Here is a 24,051-nt window from a genome sequence, read left to right as displayed (position 1 = left end):
GTGCCAACGACTCCAGTTGCTACCATTCGCTGTTTAGACTTGTTCATGAGGGAGCGTGTTATTTATTTGTTTTTGTTTTATTTCGATGGGGAGGGCGCAGAAACACCACAATAGGTTGAGTGTTTCGAGGTCCTGTTTAAAGAGATACAATCCCAAAAAACTTTACTGCTGCTGCATTTTGTCTATTATTCTTTACAGGGTTGGGGAATGCATTAGGAATCAAGCAACCACCAGAACATTCCACCCTCATCTTTACCTGTGTCAACTGCAAGTCATGCTCTGCATTCAGGAAGCACACACGTCAAGCCTGACTATTGTCAAACAGAGATAAAGTGGAACTACCTGCACTGCAGAGACCATCACAGCAACCTTGGAGAACACATGGTACGAGAGTGAATTCACCTCCTTGATGTGCTTTAGGGCAAAATCTGCTGAAAAGTCAAGAAAATTGTCCTCCCTCTGGGGATTATAAATATGGAAAAGCATTAATTTGTCTTTTTAATGAAGCTAACAATTGCTTTAAAATGACGACTTAACCAATATTTCAACCGTAAGTATTGAAAGTTATGGTTAGGCTATTTGACGAATGAAAGCACTGCCAGCGGTACTCAAAACGCACAGGAGGATGACGCAGAAACAGAGACAGAATCCCTGACAGGCGTGTTTGTGTTGGACCTGTCTCTTCTCTCAGCCCTACTGATGGGTGGCTGGACAACAGGCCTCAGTCCCTGTCCACTCTCTCATTAGTTATTCTGAGGGGCATTCAGGAGCCTGTCACTGGCAGAGAATACCTCCTTCAGTCAAGGAGAGGGTGGGAAGGGAGAGACAGCAGGACGGAGTGAAAGAGGGCTGAATATAGAAAGGTAATGAATAGACCTGCATAAAGGCTGAGGACATCGAATTGGCGTGGAGTCTCACAGACCACACTGCTGAATGATATATCTATAATGAGCCGTTCGAATAAGTCGCAAGACACAAATGTCTGGTACTACTAGATGCTAAAAGAAAAAGCATGAATACTGAATAATTCCCATTTATGCTTAGGCAATCATTGCAATAATGTGAGTGTGTGTGTGTGTAAATACCTCAACGTTAGCCAAACTAACAAAGAACATGTTTGTAGTTAGGCCGGACTGAACGACAGAGAACCCAAAAGCGACGGAAGATGTAGGAAAAGCCCAAACTCACGTAGACACTCGTTGGCCTCACGCGCGCTGGCCCTCTGCCACGGCCGGTCGTAATGGAAGGGCTTGCAGCGGTCGCACTCTGGCCCCTCCGTGTTGTGCTTGCAGTCACACACCAGCTTGCCCTCCTTGTCCTTGAGGCAGCGGGACGCGTGGCCGTTGCACTTGCACCTCCCGCCCACCTGGAAGTCCCCCACTGCGTAGAAGTAAGCCGGCAGGGACGTGGAAGGCGCCGCCGGGTCCTCGTCTGCCCGGACTCCCCCGCCCCCTCCCCCACCGGGGCCTAGCTCGCGGGGCAGCTGGGGCCGGCTGAAGACCACGCGGATGTCGGTGACCGTCACCCAGTCCTGGAGCACGGGGCTGTTGTCAAAGTCCTTCCCGGAGGGCCTCCCGTCCAGCGTGCTGAAGGCGATGAGCCCCCCGGAGAGCGGGTGCGGGTCGGTGTGGCCGTCGGTGCACAGGGCCTCCTGCTCGTTCTGCTTGGTGATGGCGGCCCGGTTGGGCCGGTTGTAGACGCGCCGGCACTGGGAGGAGTAGTACTGATACGCCGTCCAGCTCTTGCCGTAGTCCATGCTCTTGTAGATGGCCAGCGACTCGGGCCGGGGCGAGCAGAACTGCAGGCTGACGTAGGTGATCTCGAACTTCTTGCCCAGCGACAGGGTGAGGGTGACGTTGTGCGGCGACGCGTGGAGGTTCTCCGACTGCCAGCAGGTGAGGTTGTGGGCCGAGTTGAGGTCGGTGAGGTAGGAGGGCGGGTGGGCGCGCCGCGGGTCTGCCGCGTCGCAAATCTGACACGTGCGCACGGAGGGCCGCTCCTCGCCGCGCTCTACCACACTGCAGGAGCGCGACGGCGTCGGCCGGCCGCACACGCTCGACACGGCCACCTCCTTGCCGAAGGCGGCGTTGATGAACTCGGGGATGCAGCGGCGGGCGGCGCCCGCGTCATCGTAGCACGGGTCCGGTGGCGTCTGCTGGACGGCGAATGGGTTGGCGGGACCGTGGGGGGAGGCGGAACTTGCCAGGAGGCACAGCGCCAGCAGGCACCTCCAGGCTTCCCTCATACTGCAGAGTGTGAGTGAGAGAGTGTGTGTGTGTGTGTGTGTGTGTGTGTGTCTGTGTGTGTGTGTGTGTGTGTCTGTGTGTGTGTGTGAGATAGGGAGTGAAAGGAGAGTGTGACTTGGTTCACGGGGACTGTGACCACCGCAGCCTTTCCTCTGAAACGGAGACAAGAGGGAAAAATTGAGAGAGAAATCAGTGCCAGAGATGTGAAAGGATTCAAGACGACCAACGTTTGTCCACAACTTATTCATTAAAAGATTCAGAGTTAAAAAACTATATTTTGTCAAAGTGGACCTTTCTAATTGTCTGAAATACATAAGTCATCCTATTTCTTGTCAGTTCAACCATACTTTTTCCAAAAGACAGAGAGACAGACAAATAAAGACAGATAGGCAGGGCGAGAGAGAAACAGAAAGAAACAGAGACAGACAGGGAGACCACATAAAGGATTGTAGCTAACCCTTAATTCAACAAAAAACAACAAGAAACTCTGACCTAAAGCAGAACTAAAGAGGACCAAGTGACAGGGCCCACCTTTGAAGGCGCCAACCGGTTGAGTTTGTTCCCCCCGCTGAATAGTATGGAATAGACAAATAAATCAAGCTGCACACAGTCTTGAACACAATATAGTATTCACTTCCCTCAGTGAGTGCAAAGCTATATTTCAACCCAACATAAAACATGCGCATATGCTAACTAGCTATGAGGCTACCATGGCGACAATGGCCTCTTCACAGACGCAGGTTCCTGCAAGGAGACACGGACAGATCCATTTGGATGAGGCTTAGAGTTCTCCATAAATCGTCCTCTCGTCAGCGTACCTGGATGAGATCATTCTGACGTCTCTCCGCAAGACAGGGGCCTCTCGTTTCCAGAGAAAGGCAGAGAGGATGGAGCAGAGACAGCCGGGGAGTGACAGAAAGACGTAGAACAGACAGACAGCGAGTGTACTTCCCAGGGCTTTTGCTCCCTAATCCCTACTCGCTGGGGTGTCATGCCTGGAAGGACCCAGTTTGAAAACCGACAGCCGAGAGGTTGAGAAGGCGCCTCGACCCTCTTAGCAAGGAATTTATTAAGCTACAATGAAACCGCTGCCCTCTCTACCCCCCCAACCTTCTCCTCCTTCCCCTCCTCTTTAGGGCATCCCTCTCCCTGGCTGAACAAAAGCCTGCCTCAGCCTCGCACTTCGGTCGAGGATGAAGACAGACGGAGCGAGTTAAAATGTGATAGAAAACAAAAGTTCCCTTAATTTCTCTCTGAGAGGGTCTAAAGCTAGTGACTCTCAGAAGACTAGTGAAAAAGCCCAGTTGTCCGGTAAATAGGATGTCATTCCTGCTCACGTGCTTAAGCCTCGCTGTTGGCCTCTCCTATGGTTGTAGAGAGACCGTGTATGCGTGAAGAATGTCATAGGATTGCACCGAATTTTAAGATTATAAACAGGAGTTCTGAACGCTTTGTCCAGTTGTTTTAAACTTGCATACTTGTGAAATCATAGGAGAGGTTTACATATACAGCTCTGGAAAAAATTAAGAGACCACTGCACCTTTATCTTTCCTTTCCAAAAATGCCAGAAAGGAATGTTTTGAGTGAGGAACAGAAGGGTTAAAATTAAGAGACCACTGCAAATTGAACGCCTCTGTTGCTCACTCAAAACTTTCCTGTTCAAATTTTTTGAAAGGAAAGAAAAATGTGCAGTGGAATTTTTTCCAGAGCTGTACGTCCGAACCAATGTAACATAGAAATAATGTTAATTATGAAGAGGCTATAGTTCCAAAAAGTTAACACAAACCTCTTTCGTTTCCCAAACACTAAACAGTCATCAGAATTTAAGTATAGAATAAAATCCTTTCACATAGATACACAAACATGTTCTGAATGTCATACATACCAACAAAACGTAGACCTCACATAAAATCTAATGAAAAACAGAGGTAGAACGGGCCAAGCCTGGTTCATAAATGATTTGGCAGGGAGGGCCGGGTGGAGACTTTGATCAATGGGATATGTCTGAGGGGAAAGGCTAAAGTGGCTACGCAGGCAGGAGAGTCCATCATTGGAGGCAGTCCATCATTAAAGCCTGGCAGGCAGGCTGGGCAGCCAGGGCAGGCCCAGAGGAGGAGACCGCTGATGGAATTAGCAACTCATTAGCATTGCGGTCCAGCTTCCTTCAGCGCCACACCCATCAGAGAGAGAAAGATGAAAAAGAAGAGAAAGTTGGAAGGAAGGAGAAACTATGGTGACTGTCAAAGAGAGGGAGTTGGGGAAGAAAGGCAGAGAGGCGTAAAAGAAGATTGATTGAAAGCAGAGACAACTGAAGGGAAAGCAAGTGAGGTCAGACGAAGAAAGCGAGGGAGAGGCGGAACGGTCAGACAGAAAGAGGAAGTGAGAAAAAAAGAGCGGGAGTCCGATTAAGGTGCAGGATGACACCACTGGTCTGCAGCGGCTAGTGGATGACTAAATATGGTGAGGTCCACACACAGCTCTGCTCTGCAAGCTGGGAGATTCTTCCCAGGGTCTGGTGCTGTCAAGCGCATCCGGCAGATGAGATGCGTAGGTTAAACAGAGACAGAACAGTGGCATGGTCACTCTAATTACGCCTCTATAGACACTTCCCACCTCACTTAAATGCAACTCAAAACACGCGCTAACAGTCAAAACAGGGAATGCTAACAAGCTAACCACCAGCTCAGGACAAAGCTGTGCTCGGTCTGTTAAACTAATTTACAAGTCTGTTCTACACAAGTGTGTGTGCCAGTTCTGCTAATATTCTCAGCCAAGATTCTCAGCTGAGTGACATAGCCCGCTGGCTTCTCTGAAACGCTAAGTTTGAAATTAGCCACAAAATTATCCGCTGCCCTCAGCGTCAACAATGTCCCGCCCCCCTCCACAAGTCATGAGGTTGTCATGACAGGGGCAGACACTGCCTACCCTTAAACATGTTTGCAGCAGGAACAGCTGTGTGAATTTGTCGTGAGGACCAGGGAATATCAACCACAGTGCTAGCTAGCTATAGATATGGCTACCTATTGAGGAGATGCTAGATGTTACTAAGTGGAGCACTCTACATGTCATGTTCCATGGATTTAACTCAAATAAATCACCCAAACCTACTTAAAAGGCAACAGTTCCACCCACTTGGCTAAAGTGCAGAGTCATTCAGTCACTCAGCAAGTACTGAAGTGGCCAGTGCTTGCACTCCAATGCCGCTCATGACAAGGCGCTTTACAGTCCCAAGAGGTTAGCCCATTTACTTCTCCAAATTGATGTATGCCTTCATGTGTATGGGATATGGAAAATTGATTCGTCGCTCACATAAAGCTACATGGACACAAGGTTCCTTAATATTACAAGGCATATCACAGTACTTGTGTGATTATAACTAATTCAATAGCTGTTTCCCTAAGAGGTTAAATATATTATTTTTTTAGATAAGGGGGGACAGTGTGAGAGAAAGAGACAGAAAAAGGCAAAGAGACACCAAGGAAGAGCGACAGTGAGGAAGGGACAGAGAGAGAAAGAGAGTGATAAATTGAGAGAGAATGAGCGACTAAGTGAGACAGAGATAGGAATAGGGTGGTCTCGGAAGAGAAATTCCGGGGAGCGTTTTTTCAGCTTCGCCCTGTCACCAGGAGATCATCCCATGTTGAGCTGTGTCCCTTTCAAGCACGGCTCCTCTGTCAGAGTTCACGGATTAGGAAAACAAGAGGTGCTGAGAGGCTTTATTTGGCTTGGGTGTGTGGGGGGGGGGGGCAGTCATGGGGGGCACCTCGAAGACATGTCAGAGGCTCCCACGCTGAGGCAGTGTCCTGAATGGAGGTCACTGGGGCGGCTCCTCTCAGATGACCTCGGAGGAAGGCCAGATCTCGTGTCCCGCTGGCTAGAAGTCACAGGCCCGGCATACAGTAATCCCTGATTGCCCATTTAGCAACTGCGACGTCAGAGTAGGCGTTTTTTAAGAGTGAACATGAGGGCGCTGTGCTTACCCAGCAGAAACATCTTCACCAAATCCGACAATGGGTGGATGGTGGAGGGGCTACTCTGCTATTCATTAGTAGTGAAAAGAGAGAGACAGGGGTAAGAGGAGGTCAACTCTCACAGCTGAGGGTGTCATTAGCAGGGGGATCACTGACAAATTCAGAAAAGCCCCCCCCCGCCCCCAGACTAGAGATCTGACACACAGGGTGACCCAGAAGGTGGGTTTCGGGGCCAGAGAGCAGTGTTTCTCTCTCTCTCTCCTGTTCTCGTCATTCTAAGGGAAGGAGAACGCCCAGGATAGGAATGCAGCCTGCTGTCCTGGCCCAGAGTCCAGTGGTTAGTAAAACAACAGAACCTGATCCAGAACTACTGAGGGGAGAAGCTGTACTAATCTTGTGGTTCACTGTGTTCCCCTCTACTATAAAGAGAGGCAGTCCACTGATGTCACACGTTCCGGGTGTTTTCTGTGCTTTTGATATTTCTGTCAATTCAGTGTCTTCGGTCAGTGAGAAAAGTCTGTGGAGATTAGATTGAGGGTTGGAAAAGAAAAGGTCAGACAGAGGTAAGTCGGGTCAGAAAAAGGTTCCCTTGTATATATTGAGATGGATAGAAAGGCAAGGTGGGAAAACAACATCCAACAAACACAGACAAAGGAAAGACAATTGAGAGTAAATTGGATGATACCCAGAGATATGGACCCATCCTTACCAATCTTAACCAATACCAACCTCTGATGTTAGTGAACATTGCGACATTGCCTGTTAAATCAACTTGAACCAACTGGATGCTCAGTCACCAACATTTGAAGTAATTTATTAGACACTCTTAAATCATAGTGATTTACAGAAGTGTCTGCGGGGGTAACTGAACCTACACAACCTTGGCAAGAGCCAGTCTCTTAAGACTCAACCACAAAGGACCTCTGCTGTAAAGTCATCAGCTATGGAGTCCCTGGGACTTTTAGGCCTCCTGTCCAGTTGGAAACAGTCTGGATATTATAACTAGGAACAATTGTAACCCATATCATGAGGGCGTGGGGAGATCTAGGACCAATCATAACCTGTAGCTTTAGGGGGTGGAATGATCTATAAACAATCGAATTCCATAGATTAAGGGGGCGTGGAGTTCTAGAACCAATCGTAATCCATGGCTTTAGGGGGCGGGGAGATCTAAAACTAATCATAATCCATAGCTTTAGGGGGCGGGGAGATCTAGAACCAATAGTAATCCATGACTTTAGGGGGCAGGAAAATGGGAGTCTGACACGGGCTAGAAGGGTCAAGCAGTTTGAGCTGCAACCAATGATGAACAAAGGTTTGAATCCATACCACTGCTTTGTCAGCACACTCACCTACACCTTTTCCACAGTCTCTACATCTAGCTAGAAAACTGGAGAGAAAGAGACTGAGAAAGAAAGAGGGTAAAAAAGAGATACAACTTGATACTGCTAGTCCAAATTAGTAATTGTTGCCATCCAGCCTACACCCTAATCTTGTTTTGAGAACATGCACATTTCTATCCCTGAGTCTCAAAGATCTAATAACATTCATGTGAAACATTTTATACGGGAAACGGAAAATGTACCTTTGGTAATGAGGAGATGGGAGCTAATTCGTTTCATAACATACTGGTGGTTTGGCCTTAGCCAAAAAGCATTTACAGCCTGTGCCGCTTTTCTATAAAAGAAATAGAGTTCCCCTTACATGTGCTCTCAAGATGGAAGTGATGACACCAACTGCTGTGTGAGACGTCAGAAAGATGATGGAAGACATCCCATCAGGACCTGAGTGAAGCCCTAACACCATGGAGATGCCTGTGACATCTCCAAGGCTTGGTTCAATAAACAGTGTTGGCATGTGACGCTTCAATTGAGGATCCAGGAACCCACTTAACCGTCTCCCCCATGGCATTTAGTTGGCCCAACAAGGAGGAGTTTGGTGACCGCCTAAAGTGGGGAAAGGGTAGTGGACCGCAACCGTGGTTCTGGTCTAGACCATGCGGTCGGACGTGGTTAGGACTGCCAGGTGAGCTGTTCCTGGATGAGAGGGGATGGGAAGTGGTTCATGGGGGTGGGGGGGTCCGAGGTGTGTGCTTCAAAGCCCTTTGATGGCTGGCTCTGCGGTAGGCAGGCTTGCGGTTTCTCCCCGAGCCACTCCGACAGGAAAACAGCTTTTTCCATTTCGCAAGCCGGGCCACTTTGAACTGGGGGTGGGGGGGGGCACCGCGAATCATTTTATTAAGTGTTCAAAATACTCGCACACATCCGCGCTCACACACCTAGGCCACACATTGGCTCCAACGTGCACACAAAGAGACCAATGTATTATCAGAGATGCCAGGACTTTTAAAGCCAGAGGCTGAATCATCAGATGACCCGCCCTTTCCTCTTATCCCCCATTCTCTCCTCCTCCCCTCACACTCTCTTCTCAGAGGGCTCGATGGTGATGTCCATTTTCCAGACCGGACCATGATAATGGCTCACTGCACAGGAAGGACTTTAGAAAAGCAAGAGACAAGAACGCAGAGACAGGGACACGGAAACGCAGAGACAGGGACACGGAAACGCAGAGACAGGGACACGGAAACGCAGAGACAGGGACACGGAAACGCAGAGACAGGGACACGGAAACACAGGGACACGGAAACACAGGGACACGGAAACGCAGAGACAGGGACACGGAAACGCAGAGACAGGGACACGGAAACACAGAGACAGGGACACGGAAACACAGAGACAGGGACACGGAAACACAGAGACAGGGACACGGAAACGCAGAGACAGGGACACGGAAACACAGAGACAGGGACACGGAAACACAGAGACAGGGACACGGAAACACAGAGACAGGGACACGGAAACACAGAGACAGGGACACGGAAACACAGAGACAGGGACACAGAAACACAGAGACAGGGACACGGAAACACAGAGACAGGGACACGGAAACACAGAGACAGGGACACGGAAACACAGAGACAGGGACACGGAAACACAGAGACAGGGTGGCCCTCTGGCCTCCTAGTCCACTGAGCTGGTCATGTTGCCACGGAAGCCCCTGGGGGGGACTGAGGAAATTCATAACAGTCATCTGCTATTTAACTGGGCCCGGTATCCCTGCGTTCCCCTGCCTTCCAGGGCCCCCATGCAGACTGGATGTCCCAGCGATGAGTGGGAGCAGGGACTACGAGTCGTGGGCCCACCTGCAGTTACTGTATCCCCTGGAAGGCCTGTTGAATGTGAGCGGACGACACCCGGCCCAAGGCCGAGGGAAACTATTGGAGTCATTTGGATGGAAGTAAAACACAGGCATGTGCGTACTGGTGCCATTTACCCAGTCGATAATTGAGATAACACGACAGTTAAACCGTAACAGGATTTAGATAGCGGGCTAATCAAAGAAACACCCTGAGCATAAACACACACACACACACACGCGTATAGACCTCACACACGCACACCCTTCTGCATCTGGAGGAAATGTGTGCCGAATTGGCAGGGCGCTGGGAGTGGCGGGACGGAGCTTCGGAATCTCGGCCCGGGATCATCCCACGGGAAAGGAGCGCGCGCGGCGTCACACTGACGGATGACGAGAAGCAGCCAAAGAGTGACGCCCCGGCCTGCACTGAAACACGTCCGCGCCACCGGAGAGACAGCATTTCTTCCCTTCTTTCCCGCCTCTGGTGAAAGGGGGAGGAGGGGCGGGGAGGTGAGGATGGTCCCTCCTCATACTGCCACCGGCCGGTCATTCAGTCAGTCCGTTCCCACACTTAATCTCCTCAGACGAGAGGCTTGCGTGTGCAAAGTTTCAATGGTTAGAACTAACAAGAACGGGGCCAAGTTAAAGCCTAGCGAAAAGCCACTTTTGGAGAATCGTATGCCAAACCATTAGACACAGTGTAAAAAGACTCTGGTAGATTTGGGGAATAAGAGAACTGCATTGGCATTCACGTTTTGGTTCCAAGAGAACCGTGACTTCGGATATGCATCAAATGAGTGTTCGCCTGGCTGGCAGTACTTCCACAAAGGGTCAAACTTGAGCCCAACCTATGGACTCAACACTATGATTTGTTAAGAATGACAAAATGTTTATACCTGCAAACCAACAGCTGTCCCAGGCCCACTGAAAGAAGGAAAAACAAGAAAGAAAAAAAACGACCAGCAGCATTCCTTTCCCTCCGTCAAGCTGTTCAAACCAGAGAAGAAAAATATATTGGATGTGTTGACTTTACTCGTTCAGGTGGACAGAGCCAAGATTCCCGAGGAATCCTGCCTTTCAAAGCAGAGAAAATGATCTGCTTACGTTATGACAACACACACGCACTCACACACTCCCAGAAGTTATGGCCATATTCATTCACACACACACACACACTCCACCAGGAGTATAAAAACCTGCTGGTGTAAGTTCCTGTGGATTACCTTACCCACCAAGGTCCTGGGTCCTGGTGGCTCCTGGCTCAACCATTTGGCTGAGTGTTATTGATGGATCATAACATGACTCCATTAACTGACCAGGATTAATAAAAATAAAACGATTAAATGACACGATTTTCAATGAATTACAATGCTGTTGTGAAATTTGACCTGAACATTCTGTTCATAATTTTACCACATTCCACCATTAAAGCCATATGAAAAAAAAAGTATATCTGAGTTAATTCGAGGGTGTATCAAGGACACTATCTTTCAGGACAACTAACAATAACAATTTGCCAGGAGAATGAGGACAAGGGGGTCAAGTGGCTGACACTCTTTAACAGGGGCATAGTTTAGCCTCAATTGAAGCATTTAAGATAAGGACTAACTCTCCCCACAGATTGTCTGCATTCTGCTGCTAGGTACTGTGATTCAATAACCTGAATATATATAGTATCTCTCACATAATCCGGTGAGCAAAATGTTGCTCATCTTCTTGTTATTTTCAGTAATCCACTGATGTTTTTCTATATAGAAATGGGGTCTCTTTATTGTACTGGGAAAATTACACAGTTGACAAGCATTATGAGAGTATGCACACGGTTTCAAGTCGGCTGCAAGATTAGAGAAATGCTGCTAGTTTTGGGATTGCTAATTACATTGAGTGATATTAAAACACATGGACTCCATACTCAACTAAACTCTTCAAACCTGTATTAAATTCTCAGTTTAGACTGTTCTTCTCGATCTTTCCCCTGACCCACCAAGCAGCTGTAAACTCAGAGTTCACACCGCGCTCTACATCTCGCGTCCGGCGCTCTTTGATCGCCCACCTGTCCGAAATGCCTCTACACTACAGGACGCCCAGAGGTTTTCAACAAAAAATAAACTGTAAAAGCAGCACTATTATAATTACTGTAAGCAATAGTAGGCATTGCCCTAATAATAGTAATTAGTCGTGATCTGAACAAATTCTAGGATTTTGGACCAACATTTTAGGCTTGACAACGTTTAACTTTCCTTAAAAAGAATGGAAATAAACTATTCCTCGTAGAACCGATATCTCTTTTTGTTTGTACATTATAAATATTAAGTCGGCAACAGCGTAATTAATACGGCTTTACGCCGTGTGTTAGTCGTATAATATATCAGTATAAAGAACAAATGTAATCAAAAACATTATATATAAAGCTAATACTTTCAAAACATTTAGGCATCCGATAATTACAGAAACTGACTTCGTAAACGCACGTGTGAAATGCGTAAAAGGGACACTATAAACTTACCCCAAATCGGTGTGTTGGCGACTGTTAAAACGATTAACGATCGAGGTCCAAAACCATCAAAAAGGAAAGCACATCTGTCAAAAGAAAATCTACTTCCAAACGCAACGTATACGAGTCCCGTCTGCTCAGTTTCAAGCGTTATGCGGACCATACATTAGATAAGAAACAGAGGCACATTGAATATTCTCCAGATTGCGACAGATATCATAAGCACGGTAAAGAGGTGAGACACTGCTCTCACCCGCGCAGTTCAGAGCAAGTGAAAAGAGACCAATACATCCATAGGTTGAAAAGCAGTCGAAGGACGGGCTACTCCCCGTTAAAATCAATTCCAGATTTTCCCAACCTAACGCGCAAGAGCGTCTAGTATCACAGTTGCGAACGCAGAGAGCGAGAATGAAAGTCAATATTTTTAAAGGAATTTATCTCCTCACTGTTATTTGGAGTAAATAACTAGCAAATAAAAATAGGTTTTAACCAAGTCGACCTTTAAGTAGGCTACTTCCAAACGAAGAGCGTTAAACAAAATGCGTCTCATTTTACTTTACATTATATACATTATATAGCCTAAACTCTGTTTCTTTAGTGATAGTGTTACTGTGAGCGTGATAAAATGAATGCCCGATGCTTGGTGTTTTCGCTGGCAACATATGGCAGTTGTAATGAGAACACAAAACATTGAACTTGTTGAAACTCAGTTCAGGGGGCTCGAGGGCTCGCAGAAACTAGAGGCAGATGCGATTGTTATAACGTATTAATTATAATAATAGCCACAACCAGCTTGGTCATATTAGCGGGCGCCAACGCGCCAAAACAGCCACATAAGGACATGCGTATTATGACAGACAACGGGGCACCTAATTAAATAAACAGGAATGATATGTTGCTTGCAGCGCCGGTTTTTGGTTGAACATCCAAGAACAAGGCCTATTGCTACGTTTAGAAATTGGAGGCGCTTTCTACAGACCTTTTCGTTCTCCTTTTCAGAGAGGTCCCTTCAGGCACACAAATGTCCCGCATGTGCCGTTATAACTGGGGGTTGCTATAACAGCAGAGCATCAATAAAGCCGCCCCCCCCCCCCCCCCGCCCCGGTCATTCATAATACCTCGTGGTTAATTTGTTAATAGGCCGTACATTATGTGGCATATGCTTTGTCAGCATGAGTAAGAGTTCATTATATAATAAAGAAAACTGGGTTGGTTAACGGCGCATTATTTTAACTACTCTCGACGGGACTATCAGGTATGGTTTATTACTAAACCGTTAATTTACAGTGCACGCATATTTGGTGCGTTATTGTGTTATTGCAGGTGTAGCAATGAATAATTGCACACACCGTTATGTTGTGTCCCTGCACCCATTATGGCTCGTTCAAATTCTTAGTGCCTCCTGACTACATTGTAAGCTGATCAACATTCCTACTGTATTTACTGTACCATCCACTGGGGGTAACAGCAATAGGAAACAACTCATTCATTTGTTCCATTTCAATTATTGATCCAAAACAATGGCTGTCTTAAGATTATCTATGGTTCTTAACCTTGAAAAACCGTAGGCCTTCACTTTAAAAGGTTCTCCATGTGAATTTGAGAGCGCATTGTGTGTGTGTGTGTGTGTGTGTGTGTGTGTGTGTGTGTCTGTGTGTGAGTGCGTTTGTATGCGGGTGTGCGTATCTGTCTCTCTAAGGAAGGGTCAAACAGTGCCGTGTGAAGGGTTAAATCACACGGTGGAATGCATGAATCCGAGACCCATAATGCACCTGCCAGCCACTTCTGATTTATGAGCCGCAGGTCTACCCCTGGACAGCTTCTCACACGACAGAGGAGAAATGGGCAACAGGAAATACTCACATTTATGGTTAAGTAGGCTACTCACACACAGTTGGTTAAGTAGGCTACTCACACACAGTTGGTTAAGTAGGCTACTCACACACGGTTGGTAAAGTAGGCTATTTTCACACAGTTGAACTGAAAGACAACAGAAAACCAGTCAACAGACAATATCGTACTGGAGAGAAGTGTTTTACATGGGTGTAGGCGAAGTCAATACAAAATAATACGGCCACAAATCGTCTATTCTCCACCATTTGTCCTGCTCTAGGGATGAGCTTTCCCCATCATCTTCCTCTCCACCCCTACTGTTCGAGTTAACAGCTATAGCATGGTAATAATCTCCACTCTAAGCAATGAGGCATGAGCGGTCTGATAAATGTTTGATATGCACCAAGCCGATCAACATTCCAGGACCAAACTTAACCGGTTCATAATTTGTTATAACCAATTGCTACATTGCCTTATATGTAATAGTATGTCACGTCGTATTTGTCTTTCTTTAATTTCACCTATTTACTCGTAATCTCCATGATAGCACATTTGCTATTTCTCTCTCCCCACATGCCCCCTTCTTTCAAATGTCCTCGACTTCCTCTAACCTTTCTTAACATTAACCTCTTATGAACTCCGTCTCCTCACCTCACGACGTTTTTCTGACAGTTAGCTAATCTGAATTACTTTTTTTACTGAAATGTATGACAAGGCTGAAACAGTTACGAATAAATATAAAGGCCCATTATTGCGCTGTTTTATCTATCTTTGATTACAAATCTACAAAAGCTGGATCAAGAAATAGGCCCATCTGCCTTTCGCACTTACAAACCGGACCCCATCTCTGTCATAATATTATAACTTGCAGTAAAATTTAGAAGCAAATGGGGGGATTAAAAAGGTTTACAACATTATTAATGGTGTTTTTGCTATAACCACATCGTTTTCCATCTGCATAGTTTTGTATTCGTATCAGTAGAGGGCAGTAATCATTAGACTGATTTTAAAAGAAAAGCACTGACCCATCATATAATGCATCGTGATTGTAACCTTATGTAGAAACAACAGTTTAATGATATGGGTGACATGTTTTTTCTTTAGGCTCCTTGGTGTTGTTAAGCCTAAATGCTAAGCCTGGTCTCCAAGCAAACACTTAACAAGCAGTAACATTTTAATACTGTAAATAAGTGGGCCAGTGAACCAATGATGCACACAGCATGAAACATGGATCATTCAAATATCTCCTCCTCACTGTAACTACCCGATTTGTCCTGGACAATGGAACTAAACTAAACAGGCACTAATCTACCTGGATTATCACTCCAATTACAAGTGGGGACAGATTAGGCTGCATTAAAGGAAGAATGAAACAAGAATGAAAGAAAGAGCAAGAACAGGCACTCACTTGCTGTCACAGAGAAACCAAGCGGGGAGCGCTCTGCAGTCCTTTGTGTTGCTGCACTTGGATTACTGAATTTGTCTCAAAAACAAGCTCCAGGGATTTTTCCAAAGCTCCGTTCTCCAGCGTTGGGTTCCCTGCGGCGGACACCTTTAAGAAAATGTCAGCCTTCGGCTTTAGCCTCGCTTCATTTTTGGCACTTCACCTCCTCTGCGGAGCGCAAAAAGCCGAAGGTACCTTCCACTAAGTGAATTTCTACACCTGCATGTAAGTGGTTGGAGTGCTCCCTCTTCCGACCACGCATCGTACTTGCAACTGTAGACCATCCAAAGGGAAAATATGCAAAATAAATGATAGGTTAACATAACCAACCAAATTAGATCATTTGGAAACCGCTTTATCCTAATACCTACTTTAATGGGTCCAGGAGAACTGAAAAAATAGCGAAATCTTTCGCTAAGTTCTGCAGATAATGTCTAATTAGTAAATCGATGTCAGGTGTGAACATGACCAGTTGACCCGTCGCTAAGCCCCGCCTCAGACATCTATGCATCCAATCGCAACGTCGCAATAAGGCACGTTCATAGAGCAGGAAGATCTAATAAGACAAAACAGAACTGGTCCATAACATTAGGCAATGTCTATTAATAATTTAGGTAGGATAGTACAACTCCGTCCTAGGCCTTTTTCTCAGTGTGATTTCATCAAAATCTGTGACGTTTCTTTTGCCTATTTTCTCTTGAATGCCTATTTTCTCTTGAAAAGCACCAATTAGAGTAAAGGACACACCAATAAAGTCTTTCTTTAATGAGAGATCAGACAATAAGTTAGCTCTGAGCAAACCTGCCATTACTGCAGGTGGCAGTTACAAAGATGGTGGACATGTATTAAGATTAACCGCTTATCTGGGAGGAGGGGTTGTGAGCAGGGCTTCCCAGCCTTTTCCCACCAGGGCCCCTAATTTACATTCGATATATTTTGTTCAGTTGTGTTGGTAGGACAGCTATGACAGCCAAGTGAGATCTTTAGTGCGGTGGCATTAAAGGGGTAATTTGTAGAATGTATGTATTATTATATTTGCAGTTACAGTGGAATGATGCTGTTTCACAATGTTTATTCACCAGTGCATGCAAACGCGTATGCTAAAATGATTGTTTTGTAGCCGATCGACAGTGGCTGACTGGAACAAGTAAAATCCCTCCGCCATTAACTGGTTGCTAAAATACTTCAGTTCACTCGTTTTCGGGAATCCTGAAAAGAATAGAGAATAATTGTGCCATCTAAATTGTACAATAAATCTACATTTTCAAAAATATTGTTTTTACATTTAAAGATGGTTGAACGAAAGTTAAAATAAAACATCAGTAGAAAGCAGAGGTGTAAAAAATACCAAGTAAAAGTACCCAGCTAGGTGCAGCTGGGTTCACTACTTTAGGGAAGTATCTAATTAAGAACTGAGTAACCAGGTAAAGGGATTTCAAACCTAACCAGTGATCAATTAAATAAAAAGGAAGAGTTTAAATGATCAATTAAGGTCACTGGTTAGTTATGAACTCTGTTTACCTGGTTGTCCCAAAACTGGTGAACACAGCAGAGTACTTCTACTTTTTACTCCTCAGGGATTGATGGGATCTGGGAGGGATATTCTATTTTGCTGATCTTCCAAGATCCCATCAATGTGAATAAGGAAATGGCACCTCAATATGGTGACGTTCAAACCAGTCCATGGGCCATCTACACTTGATCAGAGTGCCCGGCAGAGTCACAAGGATGTCTTTCAGAGACTTGAATAATGAGATTCATGTTCTACTCGTAATGAATAAAACAAGCCAAAAATTCCAATAAAAAATCTCGTCTGTCATTATAGAAGAAATTACCCTGAGGAACAATTTCACATTTTATTGTAGCTGGTTTTACATGTTTCTCAAAATCTCTCAAAATCAAACAAACAAATTAATAGGTCCCTATGTTTCTAATATTGTTTCTGCCAGGCCTACAAATGGGTTTTGTTTTGACAAAAGCATGCATACATTTATAAACACAGTATAATTATTTGTTTTATCCATAAAACATTTTCACAGGGAAAATTCCATTTGGCTTTATCAATTTACACATTACTTTAGGGATCTACCTCTTTGTATGTAATTTGCTTGAGGCAGCGTAAGTGGACAGACACTTCTACAAGCACATTCACTCTCCATGATTCCTCAATTACTGTTGACATTTTTAAAAGCAGGCTAGAGAGGACGAAGCAGAGGAGAGGGAGGAGGTGAGGAAATTAAATTCAGAAAACCTCTTCACGGCAAAAAAAAAAAAGAATAAAGGTAATCTACAGAGACAGCAATTATAAGAAACGTGGACGGAAACAGGCTTTTATGAAATAAAACACAATTGTGAAATGTGTGGCTAAAAAAAGTGTTAAAAACAAATGCAGTTAGTGGTAAAATACATTTGATTGGAAAAATGATAAATTGCCCCTGTGCATGTTTTTCCTCTCTTCCAGGACTTGCGCATCTAAAAATCATTGAAACTATTCAGTACTTTACATTGGTACTAAAAAAGACATAAAAAATACTTTCACCATGCTAACTTCGGACACGCATGGCCTTAGCATGGCCTTAGCATGGTCTAGCAGTCTGAGCTGCTGCCTCCAGAACATACACACCAATGTGATCGTGGGTCGGACTGTCGTATGTAATAGAAAACAATACAAAAAGACAAAAAGGAGTGGACTGCCCCACTACTGACAATTTAAATTCCAGCATCCACATAGAGCCAGCATATACTTAAGCCTTCTCTTGGAGGTGAGAGAGAAATGCCAAACTAACTCTAAAACATTTTGGTGGTGTGAGTAATTTGTTTGACTATGAGACTAATCAATTTCTAAAGGAACCAGGGGCCCGTTCCCATCCTCTGGAAATCATTATGCAGCATTATAAATGTCATCCATCAGCTCTATGCAGGAAGAGCCAGCCCCAGAGAGTGATCCCATTTTAATTGTGTTGCTCATGTTTGTTTGGCCCGGAGTACCAGGGCATCATCAGATCCGGAGTTTATCTGCTCACAGACAATTCCCGAGCCTCCAGGTCCCCCCACATCCTTGACGGCTGACAGCTATTTCCGCCCTTGGGTGGAGACATTTCCAAAGGCTCCCTTTGATGGGTACTCATCACTGCGTGGGTACCCTTCGCTAGCTGGGCAGAAAAAGCAGAAGTGGGGTTAGTTGCATTCCAATACAGTGTGTCCACCGACCTGCACTCACTGTTGGCCTACTGACTTCCTGGTCCCGTGCTTTTGTCCACAGGAGACGTGAAGAACCTGTGACGGCCGGGTCTCTGCAAAGCAGACAAACCGTGTCAACAGCAGAAGTGACTAATCAGGATTCACAAAGCCATGCTAATACGTCCCGCCTATTGTTATTCCACTATTTAAAAAGCTTAATTTAGCTTGCCGGCTACTATTGATTTAGGCTAAAATATGCAATTCCCATATCCTGTCCTACACGTAAGCATATTAAAAAAGGAGAGAACAAAACAAAGAGGTATGATGAACTCCAACACTGGGATCATTCGGGGCTGGCTGTTGGCAAAGATCAATCAGTCCAGTGCACATGAAGGCCGCGAGTCACTTCAAACAGCATAGAGATCCATTATAAAATAAACACTTTCGGACCTTCTCAACACATCTACTGTTTATATCCAAATCCCTCAAGGAGCCCAGGCTGTTTACTTCCCCGTTTGACTCATCTCAAGTCAAAGCGGCACACTGGCGTTTTTGTATACATCCTCTCAGACGCACTCCGCCGCTCACGGGCATGAGGGCCAGTTCAAAGGACCGCTGACGCAGCGAGAGCCAGACCGTTATTAATGATGATAGCGGAGATAAGGTGTGCACTTGCCCACACGCACGCACACTTTCTCACACACACACACACACCTTTATGATTAGCTGCCCCGTAGAGGAGATTTTCCACACGCAATCAGAGCCACATATCACAATCAGTCACGCATGCTTATACATGTTGTTGTCCAATGACGTTTCCAGATACTTAAGCAGAAGTGGTCATCCTCATTCCTCCACAAGCCAATCAGATGTGAGACAGAGGCTTGCAGTTAGGCTGCCTGTACAGGAAAGGGGAATTGTATGGATAATATGGATATCTTTCGTTGGAGTAAATACAGTCTGGCACTTATAAAGATTGATTTTTGAAGCCTTTTTAAGCTTTAAATATGCTATGAGTTTGCATTGCCTTCTGTGGAGAAATATTCCTGTATCAGCAGGGTGATCAAATTAGGTTACGGGATCCATTTGTAGTAATCTAACAGCATTTAATAGAAGAAAGTCTATCGAATATTAGATTTTATCAATATATCTCTACACATTAAATCCTATCCTATAGATTATTTTTGAAAAACGGCCTATGTAAACCCAAACGGAGGGATAGATTAAACCTAATTAGGGTTTTGTCGGAGAGGGCAAGGCTTTCACTCGGTTACCTTCAACCACCAAGGACACAGGCTCTCCTGGAGATTCGTTCTGACCCCTGCCGTAAGTGACCTGATTCGGTTTATCAAGCAGCTAATTATCCGGATCCAGTGCGCTGGATTAGAGTTGGAGCAGACGCGCGGGGTAACATCTCCACAGGAACAGGCCTGGCATTACTGATTGAGGATGGAGGGAGAGGATGTCATGTAAAGAGATTGGATAGTGAAAAAAAAACAAAAATAACAGGGGCTTTTCAGGCTGCAGTGAGGCCAGAACTAAGACTACAAGTATGTAGGTGTGCGTGCGTGCGAGTGTGCACATAGGAGTGTGTGTGTGTGGGGGATTCTCTGGTTATTTGTGTGCTCGTACTTACAGTACATGCGTGTGCATACATAATCTGTAGGTCTACGCTGGCACGCGGTGAGAAGAGGGCAGCCGGCACGCTAACCAAGGTACCACTCCTGTGGTATTCAGAACCTTCATTTGTGTGGAATCCAGCGTCATTATCCCAAAGTGTTTCCATCTGGAAGTGCTTGGGAGTTCCCATTTGAACTCGATGTGTGTTCTAAAGGCGTAGAAGAGAGTGCTAGAAACTTTGACTAACGCTCACGTTCAGTTTCTAATTCTGCTTTGATATTCATAAGCTCAGAATCTGGCACAGTCTTGTGATTAGCTGGCTGACGTAAGACAAGAAAAATGCCACCCAAGGCTTACAATCGGAAAATACTATTTTGGAATACAGTGAGTTGGATGTATTGCTCACTGATGATGGAATGTCTCGTATGTTTGTGTCTGTTTCGGTTGGATACAATTGGTTTCTGGCAGTGTATGTACTACGAACAAGATCTTGCTTGAAGTCAATGTTGAGTTCTGCTTTTGTCCTGATGGGGAACATTTCTATATTATAACTGGCCACCAGGGGCAATAGTGGGTGCCTTTTGCCAGACCGCAAAAGCGGAGCCGGCCAAGAAGAGCGAATGTCTCTTACTGAGTGAGTGAGTGAGTGAGTGACTGACAGATGACCCCTTGTTAAATTGCATAGAAGAGGACCTGCAAACAATAGGTCCAGCTTTCGAATCTGGTCACAGTAAAATCAAATGATGCATTAGGATTTGTTCCGTATAGACACACACTTCACTGGCTACAACCATCAGTAGCTGCGTAGGCCTAAGCCTAAAATTAGAGTGCTTACAGTTAGCCTATATTGGACTATTTCTGGTGGATTTTCGAAGTGCGCATCCATGCATGCTTTTTGGGGTAATATAGGCTAGATGAAAACCCCTTGGGCAGTAAAAGAGTAGGGGTTTCCATGATTATTCTTGTCTTTTCACTTGACTTTTTTGTCAAGTCATTTATCGTCACCTATATTGATAGTTATTGTATCATCATTCCCGAATGAAAGAAAAACTAATGTTTTTGTGCCATGAAATGAAATAGCCTTGGTAGTGTAAAATTCATCTTCAGTCACACTAGCAATTGCCCAATTATTATGACTATTGCAAGTAGTAAGTTAGTAGATACTAGTAAGCCTATAACTGGCCAATAAGCTGTTAAAACAGCCAGTGGCAAAAGCCATAGATTTTATAGATGCTATTTGTGGTGGAGGAAAACTTAATAAGAAACTTTTGTCAGTTTAACGCAATGCTTAATGGTGTGCTGCCAAAGTGGTTAAAGACACAGCCACTCACGCGGGTTCTAATTGCCTGGTTCCCTTTCTGGTTGAGTTATAGATGCCCAGTTAGCTAAGGTGTTGTGCTTGGAGATGGTGTATGATTGGCTGATGTTGACTCCAAGATGTATGTATTCAATTGCTGTGCCTAACAAAATAGTAAATAAATAAATAAAAATACTTAATCCAAATTTCAAAATTACACAATGTTGTCCTGACCCTTAAGCAGCCTATGGATTTTAACAGCAAAAAATAAGATTTAACAGCAATTTATGCTTTGGGTTAGATTGCACTAGCAATTGTTCCACATGCTAAAGTTTTAGCATTTGTGGTACAAATCTCAAGCCCAATTAGCATTTTTCATACATTCTGTCCAAATCATCCAAAAGTATAAGAAATGTACACTTTCGGATGATACTAAAGCATAGCCGCGAAGAAACTCAAAATCTGAAACACAAAACTTGAATATGGCAAAAAAAAATATTATTAATTTTTTTGTTCCATTTGAGATCCGGGGCTATTCATAAAAGAGCCCAGGGCTTACGACGCCACAGATTAAAGCCATCAAAAAATCTGATATCGTTGATATAAAAACGCAAATGTCTTGGGTCCTCTGTGTGTCAGCAGATCTATTTGGGACGTGCACATTTCGTGTGAGCCCGGAGATAAAGAGTACACCGGTTACAGGCCTTATACGATAATAATTCAAAGATATATGTATTTGAATCATTATTTTAAGAGCAATATAAGAATTGCAGCTGGAGAGTAAGGCTGCACGATTAATCGAAATCGTCATTTGAGACGCGCGATTTCTAAACCGCAGAAAGCGGCTGTTTTGGCTTTTCATATAATTTTTACGCTCAATCAAAATAATAATTTGTACTGGTATGCCATTTTCGCTAAAACCATATTCGTATTTCTAAACTATTTATTAGGAGTTAATTTTAGAATCCGTTTTCTACTTAAAACAAAATAATTCAGCCTATAAAGGTTGGAGTCTGGCAAGCGAACTGCACGATCGTGTCAGTCAACACATCTACATGCGCTCTTACGACACATTTTCACTACCTCTTGCTATTTTAAGACAATAAAGGTTTACAATTCAAATTTCCAGCTGAATGTCTCAAATCGATCAATCAAACTATACAATACATTGTTCCGATCACGCCTCCCACTCGTCCCAATTAATTAAAAGTGAGAATTCTTAAAATATCCCAATTCCGTGATGGTTCTAAACTAACGAAAGGTAATAGCCACAACCCAATAAAGTAACAACACGGGGGTCGGGGAAACGATATTAGCTGTGCAGGCACTAAACAGCAAATGCAAATAATAATTCAGAAACATCGAAGATGTGGCGTAGAGCGTGGTGTGAAAGAATGAGGCGGTGCTGTATAAGATGAGGACGAGGTACGGTTAAGAAAATGAACCCAGAGGACAATGTGATAGGGACTAGGAATGACATGGTGCCGAATAATAATTAATCCTCTTTTGTTTGGGAATATTTCCCAACCAACACAACACACGAGACAGCGCCATAGGGACTTCCAAGAAGTGTCTGGCAAGGTCTCACCTCACTCAGGTGCATTGTGATCCTAGCAACGCCTCTGCGTAACCCTAAGAGTTGAGCTGCAAATACCTATGTTCTCATTATCCTGCAAGGTACTCCCATTTTCCAGCAGGTGCCCTTCAGTTGTTAACATACCCCATAGACATCTGCCCCCCTTTTAAAATGTCTGTTTCTAAAGTGAATTTTCGACACATTGTTAATTACTTATCCTGGATCCCGGAGTACAGGGAATGATGGAAGCGATAGTGTGTGGCCTTAAACGCCAGGGGGCACTGTTGCTCCAGGCTGTTCAGGCTCCGATTGGTGTTTCTGTACAAACCAATTTGGTGTGAAAATGAGGAACTGGTGTAGAACACTTATGCAACTCTGTATTCTAACCATGTTCATGTGGTTGAAAGACTTTCTAGGCATGTGCTTAATGTATGTGTTCTAGTTCTGTCATTTGTAACATTGTTTCAATATTGTTGAGCACATTCTTCAAGACAGTGATTCAACATCCACCTAACATTAAATAGATCTATCGCAATAAGAATAAAAGTTTAATGAAAAATAAAAGATTACTTATCATTATTAGGCCTATTAATCCTCTTTTTTTTATGTTACGTTTTATTATGTGGCAATTTGAAATTAGGGATCATAATGAAATCTTCCACTCACCGAACCAGTTTTCACCACTATGCCTACTCCCTAGTTGGGTGCTGGTGCTCTATATTGAAAGAAGGGGAGTTCTACTTCGCAAATACAATGGCTGGTGGGTGTTAAAGTGCTAACCCACCACCAGAAACGCAATTAATGGAACTCAATACAATTTGATGAAAGCCTAATTGTCTATTAATGGGTGGAATATATTTTTCCACCATCATTTAACTACTAAGTGGCCTGTCAGTCAAAAAAAAAAAAAGAAACCAGGCAAGCCTAGTTCAGCCGGCCCGCTGAACTTTTTTTTTCATTCGTGAATGACATTTATACAATAAAGGCGACGACAACTAACTTTTTCATCAAGTGAAAAGACGATAGAATCGTGGGATCTACCAGAAATAATTAAGAAATGTCATTGCTCTCCATAGATTCGAACTTACGTTTTCCACATGAGAGGCACTGTCTTTAACCACTACGCGACTGCATTACACTTTTCAGCAGTCGCTAGACTTGAGGTTTGTGTAAAACTGACTAACGTTTCTTA

General features: G+C 44.5%; 1 protein-coding gene across 2 annotated transcripts in view; it reads right to left on the bottom strand.

Moving 5' to 3' along the window:
- Nucleotides 1–15,623, bottom strand: part of ntn2 (netrin 2) — a 57,487-nt gene extending 41,864 nt beyond the window's left edge. The window contains exons 1-3 of one of the 2 annotated variants that reach the window (XM_010905113.5): nt 15,558–15,623; nt 15,151–15,459; nt 1,189–2,398 (exon numbers count right to left, since the gene is read on the bottom strand). In XM_010905113.5, the coding sequence (XP_010903415.1) occupies nt 1,189–2,245 (1,057 nt within the window). In that variant the 5' untranslated portion in view covers nt 2,246–2,398; nt 15,151–15,459; nt 15,558–15,623. Of the gene's footprint in view, nt 1–1,188; nt 2,399–11,921; nt 12,258–15,150; nt 15,460–15,557 lie in introns of those variants that run through there. The other variant, XM_020046969.3, reaches the window with a different exon arrangement.
- Between the last annotated feature and the right edge of the window lie 8,428 nt (nt 15,624–24,051).

Source organism: Esox lucius, chromosome 5, assembly GCF_011004845.1.
Source record: "Esox lucius isolate fEsoLuc1 chromosome 5, fEsoLuc1.pri, whole genome shotgun sequence".
Classification (NCBI taxonomy): Eukaryota; Metazoa; Chordata; class Actinopteri; order Esociformes; family Esocidae; genus Esox; species Esox lucius.
Note: the sequence above shows the minus strand (reverse complement) of the source record. Positions and strands in the feature narration are given on the sequence as shown.